At 34.0% G+C, this 22,248-nt stretch overlaps 1 protein-coding gene and 1 long non-coding RNA gene across 2 annotated transcripts in view; both read left to right on the top strand.

Moving 5' to 3' along the window:
- The first annotated feature begins 696 nt into the window (after positions 1-696).
- Positions 697-1,218, top strand: LOC116134665. Its single transcript, XR_004128784.1, has 3 exons — positions 697-730; positions 817-1,001; positions 1,112-1,218. It is a non-coding gene; the product is annotated as an uncharacterized LOC116134665 (long non-coding RNA).
- A 3,868-nt stretch (positions 1,219-5,086) lies between these two features.
- LOC116134697 overlaps positions 5,087-22,248 on the top strand; it is a 35,227-nt gene continuing 18,065 nt past the window's right edge. Inside the window, exons 1-16 of the mRNA XM_031420365.1 lie at positions 5,087-5,876; positions 5,946-6,089; positions 8,683-8,930; positions 9,104-9,187; positions 10,246-10,678; positions 11,189-11,285; positions 11,383-11,476; positions 11,755-11,832; positions 12,015-12,118; positions 12,737-12,877; positions 12,927-12,960; positions 13,073-13,136; positions 13,268-13,363; positions 13,517-13,578; positions 13,708-13,824; positions 16,736-16,794. Of these exons, the coding sequence (XP_031276225.1) occupies positions 5,087-5,876; positions 5,946-6,089; positions 8,683-8,930; positions 9,104-9,187; positions 10,246-10,678; positions 11,189-11,285; positions 11,383-11,476; positions 11,755-11,832; positions 12,015-12,118; positions 12,737-12,877; positions 12,927-12,960; positions 13,073-13,136; positions 13,268-13,363; positions 13,517-13,578; positions 13,708-13,824; positions 16,736-16,794 (2,645 nt within the window). The remainder of the gene's footprint in view (positions 5,877-5,945; positions 6,090-8,682; positions 8,931-9,103; positions 9,188-10,245; positions 10,679-11,188; positions 11,286-11,382; positions 11,477-11,754; positions 11,833-12,014; positions 12,119-12,736; positions 12,878-12,926; positions 12,961-13,072; positions 13,137-13,267; positions 13,364-13,516; positions 13,579-13,707; positions 13,825-16,735; positions 16,795-22,248) is intronic.

Genomic DNA, 22,248 nt, shown 5'->3' with positions numbered 1-22,248 from the left:
AATATTTTATTTAATCTATTTATAGTTGTAATACAAAAATGCATCAAAAACAACTTGTTATCAGTACCAAAAGAATCAACTATAGTTGTTACAAATTTACAAAATTAAAATTTTGAGTAATAATTGTTTATGGTACGTAATTCAATTGGGAATATTATAATGCATTTACAAATTTACAAATGTTGTAAGTTGTGATATTTATTCAAAATGATAATTTATGGGGCATCTGGCTCTTGGGCTTTGCCCTGTTTCTTCAATGCGGGTAACTTCACTTTAATAACATAGCCAGATTATTAACTGCTTTATTATAACAATATTAAGTCATGAACCATGCCATGAGTAATTTAATTTGCCATCTTCAAAACATAACACCATTTCTTTATCATTCATCAGCATTTCTCTGTTTAGATTCGTGTGATGGAGAAGCACTCAAATCTTTGTAATTATGAGAATTTTAATAATTAATGAATTAAAATTGCTATAATATATACCTATTTTTTCTCCATTTAAGGACCCATATTATTTGGACAAAGGCAATTGCTTCTGTAAATTTCAGTTTTCACCATAAAGAAATAGTGGTTTAATGGATAAAACCAACTTGATCTCTTGTAACAGAGTTCGCCTATAATTAGTGGATAAGCAAATAAAAGCACAATACTCTTCTCTTGTAACAGAATGCCCTGTTTCTTGCTATGTAGGGGGCCGCAAAATCCATCAGACTATCACCAAGGTGAGCTTTCATATGTTTGTTCTTTCTATTGTGAACTTTTTAAGTTTTAGGAAATGTTATAGCTTGTTGGAAAAATTCTGTGGCAGTTTGCAAATTTAAATTTTCTCAGAGTGGTAGACTTGTCTCAAAACCAACTCACGGGGCCCATTCCGTAGGCAGTGCACTTTGATACCTTCGGAAATACTTTATACACTGGAAACTTGTGGTTGTGCGGATTTCAACTGTCAAAAGAATACAGAAGATATGAGACATTACAACCAACCTCAAAATTGTAAGATGATACACTCCATACAAATGGATTTGATTGGAAATTGATGTTGATAGGCTATGAATGTGGAATGGTGTTTGGAATGATCATAGGATATCTTTTGTTCTCAACAGGAAAGCCTCGGTGGCTTGTAAGGATCGTTGAAGGAGGACACCGTCAAAAGGGGAGAAGGCCAAACAAGAGACAATGTGGAAGAAAAGAGTAGTTCTTACAAGTTCTCCAGTGTAAGTATTGTTTCAAAATTGCAGAGGAATGTTTGTTATCATCAAATGCAAACTTTGTAATAGTGTTGACGATATATGTGTTGTACCAATAGTTTTGAAATTTAATTTAGCTACTCTATTGCGAAACTCACTCCTGTCATTTCCATTTTGCAAACTCCTAGGGATTTGATTCCATGGAATTGAAGAATTTGGGAGAGAACGTTAACTTGGTATATGATGAGCCCTGGTTTCCCGCAATTTGGCAAAGTAAAATTAACTTGGTACTTACTGCATTTTGGTTTGAGATAATTGGAATATTATATTTTGTACCAACTAAAATTAGCTATAAAAATGGGTTAAATCATAGAGTTAAATAATTGAGTACAATAAAAGACAATACCAAGATTAAAAAGTGAGAGCCACCAAAAAGAAGTTTAGTGAGTGTCGATTTGTGAGGCTTGTGAAAGACTTGTAATTTTTGTTCTTCTTCATAGTGAAATTCTGCAACAAAGTGGACGTAGCTCTCATACAGAGAGTGAACCACTATAAATCTTGTGTTTGTGTATGGTTTATTTATTTGTTATTTGTTTGTTTTATTTTTGCTTTCATAGGGATTTAGGATTTGTTAACATTCGATTAAATCTCCACCCAATAACGGCCTCAAGACTTCAACGCATGATCATTGGTGAACTCGAAGCTAGATAATTTGTGTGTTAGCTACCATTTGTAGAAAAATAATAATAATGATGGCACAAAACAGTTGGCCATTGCGTGAACCCCTGCCCTATTTCTTTTAGTGCAGTTAATTTTCTGTTCCAAAAAGGGAATCTGATCTTAAACTAAGTCTTGGTTTATGAGGTGTAAGACTAATTTTATTCCCATTTTTTGTTTTCCAACTTTTATGTGAGGGGAATAGTTGCAGAACAATAGAACACAGAAAACTCTGTACGGATCTTTTAAGAATTCGTATATTAATGTGCTTAGAATTTTACTTCTGAATTCATAATAATTTGAGAGCTAAAATATGAATGATAGTGGTTTGATTTGAATATTTTATTTTGAACAATTTTAGTCAGCCATTGCATGAGCCCTGACCTGTTTCTAATACTTTGTTTAACATCTACAAACACAGTTAACTTTCTTCTTTCAAGTAAAAAATTATCTCATTCATTCAGTCATCAATAATTTGGCCAGGATGGTTACAATGGTAAGATTTATTCCATCTCTCACAAATTATATTCATAAACATCTCCGAGAAAGTGAGTTCTAGCTATAAAGATCCATTTTTTTTCTTTTCCTATGATGATTTACCGAAATCTAAGAGAAAACAAATAAAATAATGCATTTTAAAGTGATATTTTTTTTTTCTTCATATGGAACAATCTTTATAATAATATATTATAATTAATGTAAGTGTTGGAAAGTAGACACATTAAATTATTGTAGTAGTAGACCAAGACATTAGTGCTGGATAAATGATTGAAATAACCAATCCTCTACCCCCTTCCACACTGCATGAGCTAAAAGGATTGTATGTCAAATCAAAAGATCTATATATATTATTAGATGTACAAAATTTGTGATTGATTGTCAATAAATAAATCTTGACCATGCATGAGTTAAAATACACATGTAGTAAGATATTTTGAAGCTTATCCATGTAAATTCATAACGGAATAGGATTCAAATTATCTGGAACATGACTGGGACAGTACGTTACACGTTTTCTTTTTGCCATGCATGGTAATTTGGTGATTTTTTATTTCAAACTTGCTTATTCTACGCGGTGCATAAAATATGTATATTTCTGCTTTTTAACTTTTAATGGAAGGCATGTGGAAAATGAAAACATATAATCGAGACTCTGTAAATTGGAGACCATTTTAGCACCAAAAATGACAATTTCGACTTCTACAATGCAAGTGATGTTAAATTGTCAAACTGTTCACGTTCGAATAATGCAAAATTTAGTACCAAAAATTGAAATGAGACAAGACAGAGTGGAATTCATGTAATTTTAAAGTCTTCTGAATGAGAGTGAAAACAATAGGTGACATAGATAGTCTTTACGACTTATGTTCATAACATCATAGTTCATATATTAATTTCCATGCCTATTTTCTCTCCACATAAGGCCCCATGTTAGTTGAATGTAGAAATTCTATTAGTATAATAAGTCAGTCTTGTTCTACTTGCTAATTTTCTTTAAATTGATCATGAAATGATTTATTTAGGTAGAATTGTTTTGTCGAATATTTAATTTTGTGGAGTCAAATGAACTTAGATGGGAAGTAGTCAATACTCAAATCTCTTTAGATACATTAACCTTACGTTTGTCATTAATTTACGCAGAAAAATGTCATGAAGGCTTCCTACGCGGTAGTTAAGTTATTGGGGAAGTCATGTAGGCATTTCCCCACTGCATCAACCAATTAAGAAGCTATATTTTTCGAAACGCATAAGAAAACGAAGACTGAAGCAGAAGGTGAATATATATCAAGGTCAAAACGTAGGCACTGGTTTCAGTAATTTTTTTTGCATCAAACCAAGTAAGCAATATAGTGTGGCGTCAAAGCTTATTTATATAAATTTATGCGTTTGAGAAAATAAATTTAAACTAAAGAACATTAAACTTCATAAATTCCTACAGAAGATATATCTCCAGCAGCCTCACTTCACTCTAGTCAATGATAAGATTCCATATTTAAACTTTGATCTCCATTTTTTCCTGATTCCAAAGAGTTTGATTGCAGGGCAGCGTAGGGAGAGAGCAAAAGAACCTAACACATGTATCTTTAAACTTGAGTTTAAGAGTTAAAATTTTAAAATTAAAGTTTTGAATTTTGAGGTTGAATAATTATGAGTTACAATTCCTATAACACTCTCCAAAATTTTTAGAATTTCAGTTTATAGAAGCTGAAAATTTAGATATTTCTGTTAGATTAGAAGACTCTTCTGACAGAATTCCCTTCTTGCATATGCAAATAAAAGCATAATATCATTCTCTTGTGACAGAATGCTCGGTTTCTAGCAATGCAGAGGCCATAACATCCATCAGTTACCTTTGTTACTATTAACATGGCTTAGAATTTATATGTCAATAGTCAGATCATGTTCAATTGATTAACTTGAAACTTTTAATAAGAATTTGTAGTCACAGGTGTATGATCTATAACTCAGAAAATAGATGCAAACAGGGGAAATATAGAAAAGATCTATAAGATCAGGAATGTCCACTGAATTTCAAGAAATAACAATAACCGTATATATATCGACCTTTTCAAAACTGTTTATGTTCAAATGATGCAAGTGGCCTTTCAGATCTAACTAAATTCAGCTTATCTGATAATTTTCTAACTAGTAGGATATCAGATTGGTTGTTTACGCTACCGTCTTTGCAATCAATAGACCTTTCTTCTAACTTAACTCAATTCCCAAGTTTCTTAAGGACCGCAAAAAATTTGCAAATTTTGGACATTTCCAGCAGCAAAATTTCTGGCCAAATTACCCAAATGGAATCAAAATTGTGGCGGAATTTGTATATCCTAAATCTTATCTCGCAATAATCTTACAGATAATACTCCATCATTATTTGAATACTCATAAATCACTCATTTGCAATAGCAGTGGCATTCATTTTTTGATAGAAATTCTCCGCTGATGAAATTTATCAAGAAAATTTCTTTACATTTGTTTTAGGGAGAAGTTTTGTCAACCTTAACATTACTGTTAGCTCTTGAATCCAATCCATGTAAGACATTTGTGGTATTTTGTTATTAGAAAGTAGAAAAAAAGCCCCTGGATGATCAAGACTAAATCCATTAGTACCTCGTTAGTGCTTGACCAGAGACTTGAGGGAGTAGACCTCAGTGCATGACCAGAGACATGTGGAGGCTATCATGGCACTATCTACCCCCCTGCCTCTTCCTGTTGGACTTGAATTTTCAAGCCATTTCCTCATCTCCTTATAACTCTTCTTCTCGTTCAATCAAACTTTGCTCCCCTGAACAAAGCTCTGCCTTACTCCATTTCAAGAGCACCTTAAAAATTCATAGTTATTCTTCCTATCCTTGCGAAGAATATTATTATCCTAAGACAGATTCTTGGAAAGAGGGAAGTGATTGTTGCACATGGGATGGGGTCACTTGTGATAGCTACATTGGTCATGGCATTAGCCTTGACCTTTCTTTAAGTGGGATCCGTGGCACTGTCAATGACAATAGCAGTCTCTTCCTCCTTCACAATCTCCAGAAGCTCAAGTTTGATCGTAATGATTTCAATGAATCCACAATCTCATCCAAGTTTGGTAAATTCACGAAATTAATATATCTTAACCGTTCTTTCTCAGGATTCCATGGCGTAGTTCCAACTGAAATCTTTCACCTATCTAAACTTGTTTTGCTTGACCTCTCTAATGGTATTTTTCCCCTTCGATTACCTGAATTGAGCCAACATGTTTTTAATAAGCACTTACAGAACCTTACAAAATTAAGATATCTTCATCTCGATGATGTGGATTTGTCTTCAGTTGCACCTGGCTCTTTGCTGAACTTGTCTTCTACTATGATATCTCTTTCAGTTGGCAGTACTCGTCTACAAGGCAGGTTTCCAAATGGTGTTTTCCACCTTCCGTTCCTCCAGAAGTTGAGTTTGATCGGAAATGGAAATCTTAGAGGTAATTTACCAAAGTCTAACTAGACCAGTTCCCTTAGATTTTTGGATCTCTCTGATACAAATTTCTCAGGACAATTACCTGACACAATGAGCAATCTTCTATACTTGAATGTATTGAATCTCTCTTTTGCAAATTTCTTTGGAAAATTGCCTGACAAAATTGGCAATCTTAGATACTTGAATGTGTTGGGTCTTCAGGGTTCGAAATTCGCAGGTTCAATTCCAACATCACTTTGGAATTGCACGAATATCACTTCTTTGGATTTGTCATCCAATAAGTTTATAGGCGAAGTTGCAATGTCATTACCTAAACTTAGTCAGCTTAGAAGTTTAGACCTCAGTTTCAACAGTTTTTCAAGACAGATTCCAAATGTTTTTGGCAACCTCAGCAAATTAACTGATCTAGATCTTTCATTCAACAATTTTAGTGGTCAGTTGCCTCTTCAGCATTCAACATCCCACAACTTTCGGGTTTAGACTTTTCTGAAAACCAATTTGAAAGTCATATTCCATATCAAGTAAGTGGTCTTTCGAATCTAAATTCTCTCGACCTATCTGATAATTTTCTAGATGGAAGAGTTTCATCTTGGTTGTTTACTCTACCATTTTTGGAGATGTTGGACCTTACAAATAACAAACTCACAGGTCCGATTGAGAAGTTCCATCAACCTGGTGCTTTGAATCAAGTTTGTTTAATTTATAACAAAATTCAAGGTTCAATTCCAAATTCCATGTTTGAACTTTAATTTAAACCTTATAGACCTTGACCTTTCTTTCAACAATTTGAGTGGCATTGTGAAACCAGAAATGTTGTCCAAGCTCAAAAATATAATTACGATTGACCTTTCCCATAACACCTTACTATCTTTAGTTACCCCCAAAAAGGCCAACATTACCTTCCCTAACCTTTTGGAGTTCAGATTCTCTTCTTGCAAAATAACCAAATTCCCTTTCTTATTAAGAACCTCAAAAGTCTTGCAATTTTTAGACCTTTCAGACAATAGAATTCACGGCCAGATTTCTCAACAACAATTGGAATTGTTTGAAAAGTTATACTATTTGAATCTCTCTCACAATTTTTTGACAAGTTTTGTCCCTTTTGGAGAAGTTTCCATGATGAATCTAGCTACTCTTTACCTTCAATCCAACTTGCTCCAAGGCCGACTTGTGATGGTAGATGCACCTTATGTGGAAACCTTAATAGTTTCCGACAATATGTTGAATGGAGAGATCCCTCCGTTCATTTGCAACTTGAGCTTTATTCAATATCTTGATATGTCTTACAATGGCTTGAGTGGAACCATCCCACAATCATTAGCTAATAACGATATTTGATACCTTGGCCTTAATGGTAATAAGTTGGAAGGGTCATTACCACATACTTTGGTTAATTGCAGTAAGTTGGAAGTTCTAAATGTTGGAAACAACATGATCAATGATACTTTCCCTTATTGGTTAGCAAACCTTTGAAAATTGCAAGTTCTGATATTGAGATCTAATAGATTTCATGGTTTCATTGGCGAACCCAAGACAAGATTAGCATTTCCTAAGTTGCGAACACTTGACACCTCTCACAATCAATTCACAGGTATTTTGCCAACAAGATATTTTGAGAAAGTTAATATGATGTGTGATAAGAATCATGAGGGTGAATTGGAATATATGAGTGATGATCCATATGCAATTTTTCCACCCCCTTAGGGCATCTCCAACCCACGCCAAAATGGCGCAAAAAACACCAACTTGGCGTGGGTTGGTACTCCAACCCACGCCAAACACTGCGCCAAAATTGGCGCAGCACTGTAGCACCGCGCCAAAATGGCGCAGCACTGTAGCATAAATAAAAAACATATATTTTTTTTTTAATTTTGGTTTTTTGGTTTTTTTTTTTTATTTTGTTAAGTTAATTTGGGTATTAAATTTTACACCAAAAATCACACTAAATTTGAGTATTTGTATTTAATTTAATTTAATTATTATTTATAATAATGATATAATTTAAAAAATGATGAAAAATTAAAAATAGAACTTTATTCAATGCAAATATTAAACTACAATAACGCAAAATAAAAATTAACACTAATTTAAAAACACTAAAATTAAAGAAAACAACATAAACTAAAATAACAATTTAGTATTCCGGTAGATTAGTTCCGGATCCAGTAAGATCATCAAATATTGAAAAGAACTTGAGTTATTTGAGATCCTTGACCTTGTTGTTGAGCTCTTTTTTGCATAATTCTTAATTGCTCTTTTTTTTTTTTTTTTTTTTTTGTATCATTTTATATTAGATGTTGTTTTTCTATAGTTTTTCTATATAAATTTAATGTTTTATTGATTAAATAAATGCTTAATTCTATTAAATTAGTATAATTTTCAAATATTATATTTAATAAAAATATCATTCCCAATATTTAATTAATATATACAAAAATAATGAATGAAATAGATATATTGTTGATTATTCAATAAAGAAAAAAAAGAATATTCTAAGGAATATTCCTTTTGGTGCAATATTTGGTGTTGTGGGTTGGAGATGGAATAGGTTTGCACACAATTTGCACCAATTTGGTGCAATTTTGCACCAAATTGGTGCAATGGGTTGGAGATGGTCTTAGGATGGGATCCATGTTCAAAACTATTCCATTAGTTTGACGGTAAAAGGCATTGATAGAAAAATAGACAAGATTCTACCATTTTCGTAATGATGGATTTGTCAAGCAATTAATTTCAAGGGCGAATACATCAAGTAATTGGAAAGCTTAATTTCCTCCAAATCCTTAACTTTTCTCATAATAACCTTATAGGTCATATTCCACCATTATTGGAAAATTTGACAAGTCTTGAATCATTAGACCTCTCCTTCAACAAGCTTGTTGGAGAGATTCCTAATCAATTGGCAAGTCTGACATTTCTTTCTGTGTTGAATCTTTCATACAACCGGTTTGTGGGATATATACCTCAAGGAAATCAATTTGATACATTTCAAAATGACTCATACATTGGAAACTTGGAGTTCTGTGGATCCCCATTGTCAAAGAAATGTGGTAATGATGTACCATCATCACCAATACCATCCATCTACCATGAAGGAGACGAAGATTCGAGTTGGTTTGATTAGAAAATCGTTTTGATAGGTTATGGATCCTGATTAGTAATAGGCTTGTCTATGGGATACACTGTATTCACAACAAGAAAACCTTTATGGTTCGCATTAATGGTTGAAAGAGTGAGGCTCAGAATCATAGCAAGAATGAAGAGAACCCATCCAAGAAGAAGAAATTAGTCACTTCAAGCGCTGCTCTTAACAAGGTGAGTGGTTCGATATTTACAGCATATATTTTTACGTTTTTGCGAGAACATGAATATAAACTCCACCACTAATTTTTTAGTCTTCTCTTTCTTTTCAAAGCTAGATACTTGACAAGAGCAACGAGCATAACCGATTGAATCAGTATGGTCTAAATGAAAAAGGCTTCAATTGTTGCTGGAAAGAATAATTTTTTTATTATTATTTGTATTGTAAAGTACTTCAAGTTGATGGTAAGCTTATAATTTTTCTGCTCAATAAAATGCACTTTCAGCTAAATTTACTTGTCCTACTGTAAGTGTTTTATTTGTAAGCTTTTGCACAAGGAGAACTTTTGGCAGCCTGAACATTTGACTATTAGCCTCTTGAATTTTAATCTTTGTATTCATGGGAGTTTTTAGTCAATAAGTTATATTGAAGAAACTTTGTGCTTTACATATTTATCTCTAAATCGGTTTAGCCTGTTATGTTAGATTAATCCTGGTACTCAAGGGAGTGTTTTTTTTTTGTTTTTTTTCCTTAAATTTAAAGAAAGTAAGGATATAGTTGTAATTTTAGAACTTACTCAGGGCAATCCTAGTAATTTACCACTCCCACTTGCCATTGCAATGTGTAAACACAGCGCACTAAAACCCGTCTCTACAATACCCCAATCAAATTACCAAATATTGAAAATGGCAGTCTCCACTTTCACTTCAAAAATCTTCCATTTCAACTATATTCCAAAATCTTCTCCCTCTTTAACCCTCTGCAAAATCCTATTCCCTTTATATCTCTTCTCGATTTTTCACTCTCACTAATAAACTCAATCCCAAAACCATAAATTCTTGTACATATCTCAATCTTCTTCATTTCTCAAAATTTGACCGAATTTCCCATTAATTCTTGACTTTCAAATTCTGGGTTTCTTTTTTCTCTAATTATTTTTGCTGGGATTTATCAAAGTTTCATTTTTTAATCATTTTTGTTCAAATTTCATGGATTTTGCTCTTGAATCGTTGGTTTTCAATCGACCCACGTTTGTTCCAGCAATAAAAAACTCGTTTTTCCTCCTGTCAAGATTTCACCCAGAATTCATCACTATCCAAAGTTTCACTTCTATAGATTGCCGAAAAACAAAATTTCCGACACTAGAACCCACGTGAAACCAATAAACAAAGTCACTGCAGAACTGGGTCATGAAAAAAATGAAGTTTTGGATTCAAATTTAGAGAAAGTTAAGATTCTGATGAAAGGGGGAGTCGTTTTAGGGGCACTTGTTTGTGGGGTTTTTGTTTTTGGTTGCAAGAGAGTTTTTGCTGTGGAGAGTGCAGTAAATGCAGGGTATGGAGTTATTGGACAGAGCATATTGTTGTTGAAGAATGCTTGGCCTAAAGTTTCTCAGGTTTTGAGAGTGTTTAAAGAGCAAGGTTTGGTTTTGGCTGCGCTTTTGGGGTTGTCTGCGTTCTTTTCAATGGTTGAGACATCAATCACCACGCTTTGGCCTTGGAAGGTATAAAGTTCTTGAGCTAGTCTGTGTTTGTTTGAAGTTTATGTAATTGTGTTGTCACAAATTATGCATTTAAGGGTTTGTTATCATTCTGGTCATGGATGTGTATTAGCTTAGTTTGGTGTCATTTTGATGTTGGTGATTTATGGAGTCTAGAACAATTTATTGCACATTGTGTTATTATTTTGAAAAGCAAATTATATTTATTCTAGTGCTATTTTACCTAATGTATTTATAAAGTCCAATTACATTATGTTGGGTATAATATTAGACTGTGTTCCGTTGAGGTGTTGTGAATGCTTTTTCTTTTTTTTGGGGTTGTAGTTTGCTGAAGCTGAGGAATAGTCGAATGAGAATATATGGACTAATAAAATAAGGACAAGCTCTTTAAACTCTAGACCACATTACCTGTTTCAGCATAAAAGATGTTTAACTGAAAGATCATATGGTACTTTTTGGTGTAAGTAGATGATTGCCATCTCTTCAAATAGTTTTATTCGTTCTAATTGGCCATTTGATGAATTGGCAGAAAAAGAGCCTGATAATGGTGTCTTTAAAATGCTTCGCAGTGATGTTACTCGGTTTTTGACGACTATTCTCATTGGCACAACGTATTACCCTCCCCCTTAATGTTAGTGTAACTGATTCTTTTCTTTCCATCTTGAGTTTGAAAATTAATTCTTTTATAGATTCTATTCACATATTCAGTGTGGCAAATGTTGGAGCCACTGCGTTGGTCACAGAGGCAGCAACAGCTTTATTTGGTGAGGCTGGTGTCAGTGCAGCAACAGGAGTAATGACTGTAGGCATGACTTTCTCTCTCTTTTAAGGACAGCAACAGGAGTAACGACTGTAAGTATAGATTCTATTATGAACTCATATTGAAATGCCAGGCGGTGGTTATAGTTGACATCTAAGTTAGGGGTGCACAGCGTATAGGCTGCCATCAAACCGAGTATTTGTCCTTACTGAAACAAAATTCATGTTTTCTGTGGATTAAAAACTCGTGCAGATACACTAAGATGTCTATACCTTATTTCAATTTCTTTAACCGGTTTTCCATTTCCTGAACGATATTAGGTGGCCGTGTTACTTCTCACTGAAATTACTCCAAAAAGTATTGCTGTTCATAATGCCACAGAGGTTGCTAGGTTTGTGGTAAGTTAAAAATTATATATTTCATTTTCTTCAATCTAAATAAGGACATCTCTATTAATTCTTAGTAGATTTGGCTTTCCCTTGTTTTTTTCCCCAATCTCATGCTTAACGTAGTTCTGCAGATTTTCCATGCTTTGCTGATGTTACTGTCTGAGCTCTATTTGACTTTGCAATGTTTCTAGGTCAGGCTAGTGGCATGGCTTTCCTTGGTACTTTACCCTGTGGGAAGAGTTGTTGCATATCTATCAATGGGAATGCTAAAAGCTCTTGGCTTGAACGGAAGAAGGTATTTGATCTTTATCTTTTATTTTTTTGGTGAAAAGATAATCATTGCTCTTCTTTTTTTTTCTTTTTGTATCTTCCACATCATACTTCATTTGTTAGCCATGTCCATCAAATTGTCATGTCTCTTGGTCTGTTGTGATTCTAGACAACTCATTTGAATGAACCAAATGGTTTTCAGTTATATTCAAAAAAGTATTTCTTGGGTAGCAAAAGAACAGGACACAAAGTTATATTTGTATGAAGTTATTCATATCATGTTTAAGGCTATGTAGAGAAGGAAGTTAGCATTAGAATGGGGCAGTAGGTTACTAGCAACGAAGCAGAGGTTTAAGTGGTAGTTATATATGTAATAAAATTAAGAGTCTAATCATCTAATAATTACAAGAGCAATTTCATTTGACTGTATTATGTTATTAAAACGGATTTAGGATTTTTTTTGAATGTTGCCACTTAAGTATTGATCAAGCTATGCCCCAATGTCGTGTATATGCGGCAAATATTTCTTATTAGTGGGGACATATTAAGCGAAAGAGTCATTACATAGTTTGTCGTAAATAATGTTCTATAAACTGTTTTTTTCCCCTATCGGTATATGTATCTTAAATGTTTTCTTTATCAGTGAGCCATATGTTACTGAAGATGAGTTGAAGCTGATGTTGCGTGGAGCAGAGTTGAGTGGGGCAATAGAGGAGGAAGAACAGGTAATGAAATTAATGAATTATAATTTTCCTATATTTTCACGTTTTGATGTTAAATATAAGTCTTTTTGTTTAATTTCTGAACGCTAGCAGTCAAAGAAATCTGTAAAGCCATATAATGGATCTGCTGGATTATGTTCAGAAGGTCAGGGGATTTCTATTCCTCTTCCTCCCTCTCTGAGGTTAATACCATGTTTTTTATTGATTTTATGCGACAGTCTCATAGTGTGCAGAGTTATGATCTTTCTATTTTGAAGGGGGATCTCTTAGAAAGTACTATAGTGGGAGACATGGCCTACAAACCTGCATACTTCGTCCCTGGTAATCCTTAGAGCCAATTTCAAGTTGATGCTGTGTTTTTTTAATGAAATTTGTTGTATTATTTATTTTTCTGTGAATCTCTGGTTTATATTATCTGTCTGAATAAATAGGGTTTTGTTATTGGTTTGCAGATTCAATGTCAGTTTGGAATCTTCTCAGAGAGTTCCGCATTAGGAAGGTTCACATGGCTTTTGTTCTAAATGAGTATGGTGGAACTGTGGGGGTAGATACACACTCGTGTCTGAATCAAACTAAGTTGGAACTAGTTTTTCATTATACATTTTGATGTTGAAAGGTTGCTTGGGTAACTCAGTAAGTAACTTTTGACCTTCAGTTTTGATGGCCTAATAATCGTTATCTTTTTTGGATGAAGCAAGTAGTGACCCTGGAAGATGTGGTTGAGGAAATTGTTGGTGAAATCTTTGATGAAAATGATTCAAAAGTAAATCTCACTGTTAATTTTGTCTTTGTAATTCCATTGCTAAATGACAGACATAATACAGGTTGTCAGTATGTTTTCATCATTATATTGATTTATTTGGATTATCTGCCCTTTATCACTCAATAACAGGAGGAGATCCAGAAGAAAACTGGCTACATTGTGATGCGAGCAGAGGGAATATATGATGTGGATGCTAATACATGTATTGATCAGCTTTCTGAAGACTTAAATATCAAAATGCCAGAGGTATGATGTTTCTTCTAGTAATGCTGTGTTGATGTTGTTGTTAATGCCATTGTGATGTTTATGTTAAAATGCATATTGATTAGCTAGCATGTGAAGTACTTACCATGGCAAGATTACCTTGTCAGACATATAATTGTGAAGTATACTCAATTCCCTTTCATATGTAGAGACCTGTTGATGGTTAGAACTTTATTGAGAACACCCCTTTATCCCTATTGCGGGGGACCAACACAGGTAAAGGCAAAAGTGTCATTATTATGATAGTTTAGTAATATTTCATTATGAGTGAAAAGAATTTGATTAAGCACAGTAATACACTTGATATTTTTTACCATGATTTGTGGACTGATCTGGGACTATTTAACTGCTCAGTTATGCGTTGCTGTCAATGGGTAAAAGCTGTATTGCAACAGTCTTTGCCATGCATATTAGGGCTCCTATCTTATGCTTCAACTGAAGAAAGACTTGATTATATGTTGTTTTAAGTGTCCATGACTGCTTAATTTCACAAATCTAGTTACCTTTTCTTTCCTATTATTTTATTGGGTCATCAGTATGAGACGGTATCAGGTTTTATATGTGAGGCCTCCGGACACATCCCAAGGACCGGTGAGCATATCAAAGGGGTCCTTGAAAAGGAGAACCAGGAAGAAAACGAAGAACATTATGAATCTGGATTTGACCGCCAAGAATTGAAGGAAAAGCATATGATCTACAAACTCGAGGTATGGTCTTGATCCTTTTGTGCTACATTTACTCTTGTGGAAGCTCCATCACATTAAGTTGCCTTTACATTCTTACTTCTCTATCTAGCCTACTTCCTACCATGGACGTAGCCAGGAATATGACCTATTAAATCTTTAATTTTCATTTATAATATTTTATTTAATCTATTTATAGTTGTTTTTGATGCATTTTTGTATTTTAAAAATATACTATGATATACAACTTATTATCAGTACCAAAAGAATCAGCTATAGTTGTTACAAATTTACAAAATTAAAATTTTGAGTAATAATTGTTTATGGTACGTACTAATTCAATCGGGAATATTATAATGCATTTACAAATGTTGTGATATTTATTCAAAATAATAATTTATGGGGCATCTGGCTCTTGGGCTTTGCCTTGTTTCTTCAATGCGGGGAACTTGGTCATTGTTGGAGATCCCATATTGACTAGGCACACTCAAGCCAATGGGTTTATAAAAGTGGGTAATCCTTTCACTCAATAAGGCCTTTTGGGTGAGGAGTTAGGCCCAACTCCAACAAGTGGTATTAGAGTCAGGTTCAGTTGAGCTGAGCGCTTGACCAACGGGTGAAGAGTTAGAGCCAGCAACTACCTCTAATAACAGGCATGACCTAACATATGGGTTTGACTGTGAGGGGGAGTGTTGGAGTCCCACATCGACTAGACACGCTCAAGCCTATTAGGTTATAAGAGGGGGTAATCCTCCCATTCAACAAGGCCTTATTGGGTGAGGAGTCAAGCCCACCTCAAATTCTATCATGGTATCAAAGCCAGCCCCATTTTGAGCTAAGTGATTGATCAGCAGTGGGCTGTCAAACTACCCACATTCATAGGCAAGTGGACGATATGGGCTTGACCGTGGGGGGAAGTGTTGGAGATCCCATTTCGACTAGGCACACTCAAGCCAATGGGTTTATAAGAGTGGGCAATCCTCCTACTCAATAAGGCTTTTTGGGTGAGGAGTTAGGCCCAACTCCAATAAGATGTTAGAATTTGAGGTGGGCCTGACTCCTCACCCAATAAGGCCTTCTTGAGTGGTGGGAGGATTGTCCACTCTTATAAATCCATTGGCTTGAGTGTGTCTAGTCGATATGGGATCTCCAACAGTCATGAACCATCTTATTTCCGCTAAATTTATTAAAGATTCTGCAGGCAACATTTTCTCTATTCAATGCACTATATTCGTTTGGGTTGGAAAAATTTTCTGATGCCAATTACACCATTTTCTCTATTCAATGCATTATCAATATTTGGGTTGAAAAAGTCTTCTGATGCCAATCACATTATTTTCTCAGTTTAATGACTTTGTGTTACAGACTGTCCTATGAAATAAGCCTTAAGATAGATTCATTGTCAAAAGTATCAAACTTGTTAACTTTTCTGTGCCAAATTCTCTGCTCTACTTCAACTCTTTATACAGATTTTACAGTTATAGTTGAAGTGACCGTGATGGCTGCAACATGGAGTGGAGTGTCACCCTTTGAGATTTGATGGCTTGCAAGGAACGGTGATATTCGAAGAGCCTTAGGAACAAAAGTTTCATGTCATAGAAACTTCAATCATTATTTTATGATTAACAAATTAAATTAAAAAAAAAAAATACATAATAGCAATCCTGTTATAATCTAAATTATATTTTACAAATATATATCCAATACCACTTATGAAAACAAGGTCCTAAAAGAAAATTTAGAGAAGGGTGTTAAGATTACAATATACACATTATATTAAAGGAAGAAAACAGAATGGTCTTGCCAAATAGATTAATTNTCATATGTAGAGACCTGTTGACGGATAGAACTTTATTGAGAACACCCCTTTATCCTTATTGGGGAGGACCAGCACAGGTAAAGGCAAAAGTGTCATTATAATGATAGTTTAGCAATATTTCATTATGACTGAAAAGAATTTGATTAATCACAGTAATACACTTGATATTTTTTACCATGATTTGTGGACTGATCTTAGACTATTTAACTGCTTCGTTATGCATTGCTGCCAATGGGTAAAAGCTGTATTGCGACAGTCTTCATCATACATACTAGGACTCCTATCTTATGCTTCAACTGAAGAAGTTAGACTTGATTTTATGTTGTTTTAAGTGTCCATGACTGCTTTATTTCACATATCTAGTTACCTTTTCTTTCTTACTATTTTATAGGGTCATCAGTATGAGATGGTATCAGGTTTTATATGTGAGGCCTTTGGATACATCCCAAGGACCGGTGAGAGTATGAAAGTGGTCCTTGGGATATTATCAAACGCAAACTTTTCTTGTAGTATTGATTATATATGCGTTGTACAAGCTAGTTTTATAATTTAACTCAGCTAGATTTGAGCTCATGGCTACTCTGTTGAATCTTCTGAATAAGTTGGGATATTCAAAATCTTGGAGTGTCTACATATTCTTATCATAGGATTTCTGAATATTATTGGAGTTAGAATTACGAGCAATAATGAAGGCTTTAATATACTATTTTGCTGAATTTCAGTTTAACAAATGTTGTAAGTTGTTATATTTATTCAGAATAGTAATTTATGGGGCCTCTCGCTCTTCAGCCCTGCCCTGTTTCTTCAGTGCAGGTAACTTCTGTTTAATAATATAGTCAGATAATTAACTGCTTTATTATAACAATATTAAGTCATGAATCATGCCATGAGTAATTTAATTTGCCATCTTCAAAACATAACACCAGTTCTTTATCAGATCTGTATGGAACTTCATCATTCATCAACATTTATATCATGTTTCGTCACTACACTTGAAGTTCCCATCTTTGCCATATTAATTGGAAAAGTTTACAATCTTCTTAAAATTGAGTATCTATACGCATGTATGAATAGCAAACTAGACTTTGGTAATTTTTTTTTATTAGAAAAACATCATTGGTTGGCGACATCCGTAGAAAATTCTCCAACATTTCTTGGAATATTCAAAACAAGGATCAAGACTTGGTGCTATAATAATGGTCGAGTAGTCTTCTAAATGAGAATGAAAACAATCTGTGATATAGATAGTCCTTAAAACTTTTGGTCACAACATTACAGCTATATATTAATTTTCATGCCTACGTTATCTCCTTATATGGCCCCATGTTTGTTGAATGTAGAAATTTCGGTTGGTATAATAAGTGAGTCCTGTGCTTAGACGATGTCCAATGTACTTAGATGGGAAGTAGTCAATACTCAAGTCTCTTTAGATACATTAACCTTACGTTTGTCATTAATTTCTACAGAAAAAAATGTCATAAAGACTTCCTACGTGGTAGTTAAATTATTGGAGAAGTCATGTAGGCCTTTCCCCACTTCATCAACCAAGCTATAATTTTCAAAACGCGTAAGAAGACGAAGATTAAAACAGAAGATGAATATATATTAAACTTGAATTTAAGAGTTAAAACTTTCAAATTAAAGTTTTGAATTTTGAGGTTGAATAATTATGTGTTACAATTCCTATAACACAATCTAAAATTTTTAGAATTTCAGTTTATAGAAACAGATTAACTTGAAACTTTTAATAAGCATTTGCAGGAGTATGATCTATGACTCAAAAAATAGATAGAAACGGGAGAAATGTATAAAAAAAAATCTATAAGATAAGGAATGTCCACTGAATTTTAAGAAATAACAATAATCATACATATATCAACCTTTTCATCTTAATAATCTAAAATCCCTTTTGCAACATCTGTGGTCATTTGGGCTTTCACTTCAACGTGTGACTTACTGCTCAAATTAGAGTATCTCAATATTGACCACACAATAGGAAGAAGAAAATTTCAAGTAAGAAAGTGACTTCAAGTATTGCAAGATTGTTTTCTTATTTAATGTGAGATTGGAAATTAATGTAGACGGTATTATTTTGTAGTTAATAAACCAAGACTTATAATTAAATTGACAAGTCTTGTTGCACGTTCCTCACTTCAAGGGCCCAAGAAACAAGCTATAAGTCACCAAATTACGTAAACAATAAGTTTGTCTTCTCATATACAAGAAGACGATGACTCCAGCAGAGAATGAATATGCTAAATCAATAACAAAGTAGAAGCCAAAACATACATTTTTGTTTCCAAGCCAGCAGACCAAGACTTTATACACACTAATCATATTATTGGACAAGTTCAAGCTAGTAGACCAAGACTTTATACACACTTTTTTTTTACGCGCATTAGGCACGGATTCAAGTCTCCTTACATACTTTACATTCGATTCCTTACATCGTTCTCAAAACTAACAAGAGAGATTAGCGAGAAGAATAGTTATTTACAAAAAAATTGATCTTAGTGTTCACACATCAAAAGATCTATATATATTATTAGATGTGCACAATTTGTGATTGATTGTCAATAAATAAAAACTGAATGGAAGAGTAGGTCATAACCAAGAATGAGTTAAAATACACATGTAATAAGATACTTTGAAGTTTATGCATGTAAATTCATATCGGAACATGACACAAATAATCTCGAATATGACTTAAACAATGCGCTACACATTTTCTCTTTTCCATGGTAATTTGGTGATTTTCTATTTCAAACATGCTTGCTCTACACGGTGTATAAAACATTCAAACTGTTCGTGTTTGAATGATGCAACTTTTAGTACCAAAAAGTTAAATGAGACAAGATTGAGTGGAATTCACATAATTTTAACAAAATGTAGTAATTAATGGGAGGGTTGGAAAGTAGACACATCAAAATTATTGAGTCAATCTAAAAGATTAGGATATTAGTGCTGAACAAATTATTGAAGTAATTAGTCCTCTACCCCATTCCTCACGGCATGAGCTAAAGAGATGGTACAGCTGTCAAAAGTTATATAACACATCAAAACATCAGTTATATATAATTAGATATGCAAAATGGACTAGAATATCGCGCATCTCAAATGGGACAAAACAATCTTCTTATCCAGGCGTTTACAAATTTGTGATTGATTGACAGCAAATAAAAATGTACTAGAATAGTAGATCTTAACCATACAAATTCATCTCGAACATAGCTTCCAATGTGTTACACATTTTCTCTGTTCTATGGTAATTTGGTGTTTTTCTATTTCAAACTAGCTTATTCTACATGTGCATAAAATATATCTCTGTTTTTTACTTTAATCGAAGAAGGCAGTTGAAAACTAAAAAAGTGAATCAAGACTATTCTGTGAATCTGGCACAATTTTAGCAAAAAAAAAAAAAAAAAATTAATTTTTCAATTATTAAAATTTGCAAAACTATGTCCACCGTGATGACCAGACTTGATGTATAGTGGATGCCAAGACTTTGTTTTATAACTGAGTCATTAATCATTATACATCAATCCGGATTTGAAAGGTAATTAATTAATTTAATTTACTGATTCCCTTTATAATTGTTCATCTATAATATAGTTGATATATCATCTTCACTTCTCATCTGTCCCAACAATTTGAATTGCAGTTTCTTTGTTTCCCGCTGAAAATATGTGGAGGTTTTTATGCCACATCTCTACTCCCCTTCCTTCTCTTCTTCAACTTGATTTTCAAGTTATTTTCTCATCCCCTTTTAACTCTTCTTCTCTTTCCGCAAAACTTGCTCTCCTGAAAAAGCTTTGCCTTACCCATTTCAAGGATAGCTTTGCAGTTGAGGCTTCTACTTTTGGGTTATGTGAAGACTATCCTTATTATCCTAAGACAGACTCTGGAAGAGGGTATGATTGCTGCTCTCATGGAAAGGCGTCACTTGTGATCGCTTCACAGGCCAAGTAATTGAACTTGACCTAGCTTAAATGGACTTGTTGGCTCAATATCTGACAATAGTAGTCTCTTCTTCCTTCACCATCTCCATAAGCTAAATCTAGCTTGCAATGATTTCACCTATCCTCAGTGTCAACCAAGTTTGGTCAATTCATGAAATTAACCCATCTTAACCTTTCGTACTCCAACTTTTATGGCCTATTACCAACTGAATCTTTCACCTATCTGAACTTGTTTCCATTGATCTTCTCTATAATAACCTTCATTTTTCCAGAACTGAGCCAACAGGTTTTTAGTAAACACTTGCAGAATCTAACAAAATTAGTTATCTTCATCTTTCTGGTGTAATATGTCTTCAGTTGCAGCCGACTCCTTTGCAAACTTGTCTTCGACTCTCATACTCTTGATCTCAGTGACACTGCTCTGCAAGGCAAGTTCCCAGAAGATGTTCTCCACCGTCCATTCCTCCACGGCTAATTTTATCCGAAATAAGTATCTCACAGGTATTTACCGAAGTCAATTGGAGCTGCACGAGACTCACTCACTTGGACTTTTCAGCAGTAACTTCATTGGCCAAATCGATGCCTCGCTATCTAAACTTAGTGAGCTCACATCTTTAGATCTCAGTCACAACAATTTTTCAAAGCAGATTCCGGATGTTTTTGGCAACCTCACAAATTAATTTACCTGGATCTTTCATCCAATAATTTCAGTGGTCAGTTGCCATCTTCAGCATTCACCTCATACAACTTTCTCTTTTAGACTTCTACAGCAATCAACTTGAAGGCCATATTCCTTGTCAAGTAAGTGGTCTTTCACTTCTTACTGACTCTACATGCATGATAACTTTCTAAGTGGCAAAGTACCACTTGGTTGTTTACTTTACCATCTTTGGAGTCATTAGACCTTAGCAACAACAAACTCACGGGTCCTATTGAGGAGTTCGTCAGCTGTAGGTCCATTGAAATTATTTTTTTGGCTAATAACAAGATTCATGGTCAAATTCCAAATTCCATGTTTGAACTTTTAAACCTTGAAAAACTTGACCTTTCATCCAACAATTTGAGTGGCTTTGTGAAGTCAGACATGTTGTCCAACCTCAAAATCTCAATGTTATTAACCTTCCCATAACCCCTTATTGTCATTAATTTCTCAAAAAGCCAACTTTACCTTGCCCTATCTTTTCGACGTCAATTTCTCTTCTTGCAACTAACCCATTTCCAATTTCTTAGAACTCAAGAAAGTTTGACAAGTCTAGACCTTTCAAACAATAGAATTTCTGGCAAGATTTCTCTACGACAATTGGAATTGCTTACAATTGGGGTATTTGGATCTCTCTTACAATTTTTTGACAAGTGTTGTTTTCCTGGAAACTTTCAATGGTGAATCTAATGGTTCTTGATCTTCAATCCAACTTGCTCCAAGGCCAGTACCTGTGATGTCAGATCCAACTTCTATGAACATCTTATCACTTCCAATAATATTTGACTGGAGAATCTCTTCATGCATTTGCAACTTGAGCTCTATAGAAGTTCTGACTTGTCTAACAATAGCTTGAGTGGAACAATTCCTAAATGTCTGGGGAACTTTGATGTTTTATCAATCTTGAATCTGAGAAACAACAATTTCCATGGTAGCATCCACCAAACAATCCCAATTAGATCTATTGAATACCTTAACCTTAATGGCCCAAGTTAGAGGGTTCGTTGCCACCTACTTTGGTTAATTGTAGTTTTTTTGAAAGTTCTAGATGTTGGGAACAATATGATTAAAGATACTTTTCCCCATTGGTTAGCGACCCTTCCGAATTACAAGTTCTAATATTGAGATCTAATAGATTTCATGGTCCCATTGGAAATCCAAAACAAGAGTATCGTTTCCTAACTGCGAATACTTGACCTCTCTCACAATCAATTCACTGGTTTTTTGCCAACAAGATATTTTGAA

Source organism: Pistacia vera, unplaced genomic scaffold (genome assembly GCF_008641045.1).
Source record: "Pistacia vera cultivar Batoury unplaced genomic scaffold, PisVer_v2 Contig290, whole genome shotgun sequence".
Classification (NCBI taxonomy): domain Eukaryota; kingdom Viridiplantae; phylum Streptophyta; class Magnoliopsida; order Sapindales; family Anacardiaceae; genus Pistacia; species Pistacia vera.
This window is presented reverse-complemented; position numbering and strand designations above follow the sequence as displayed.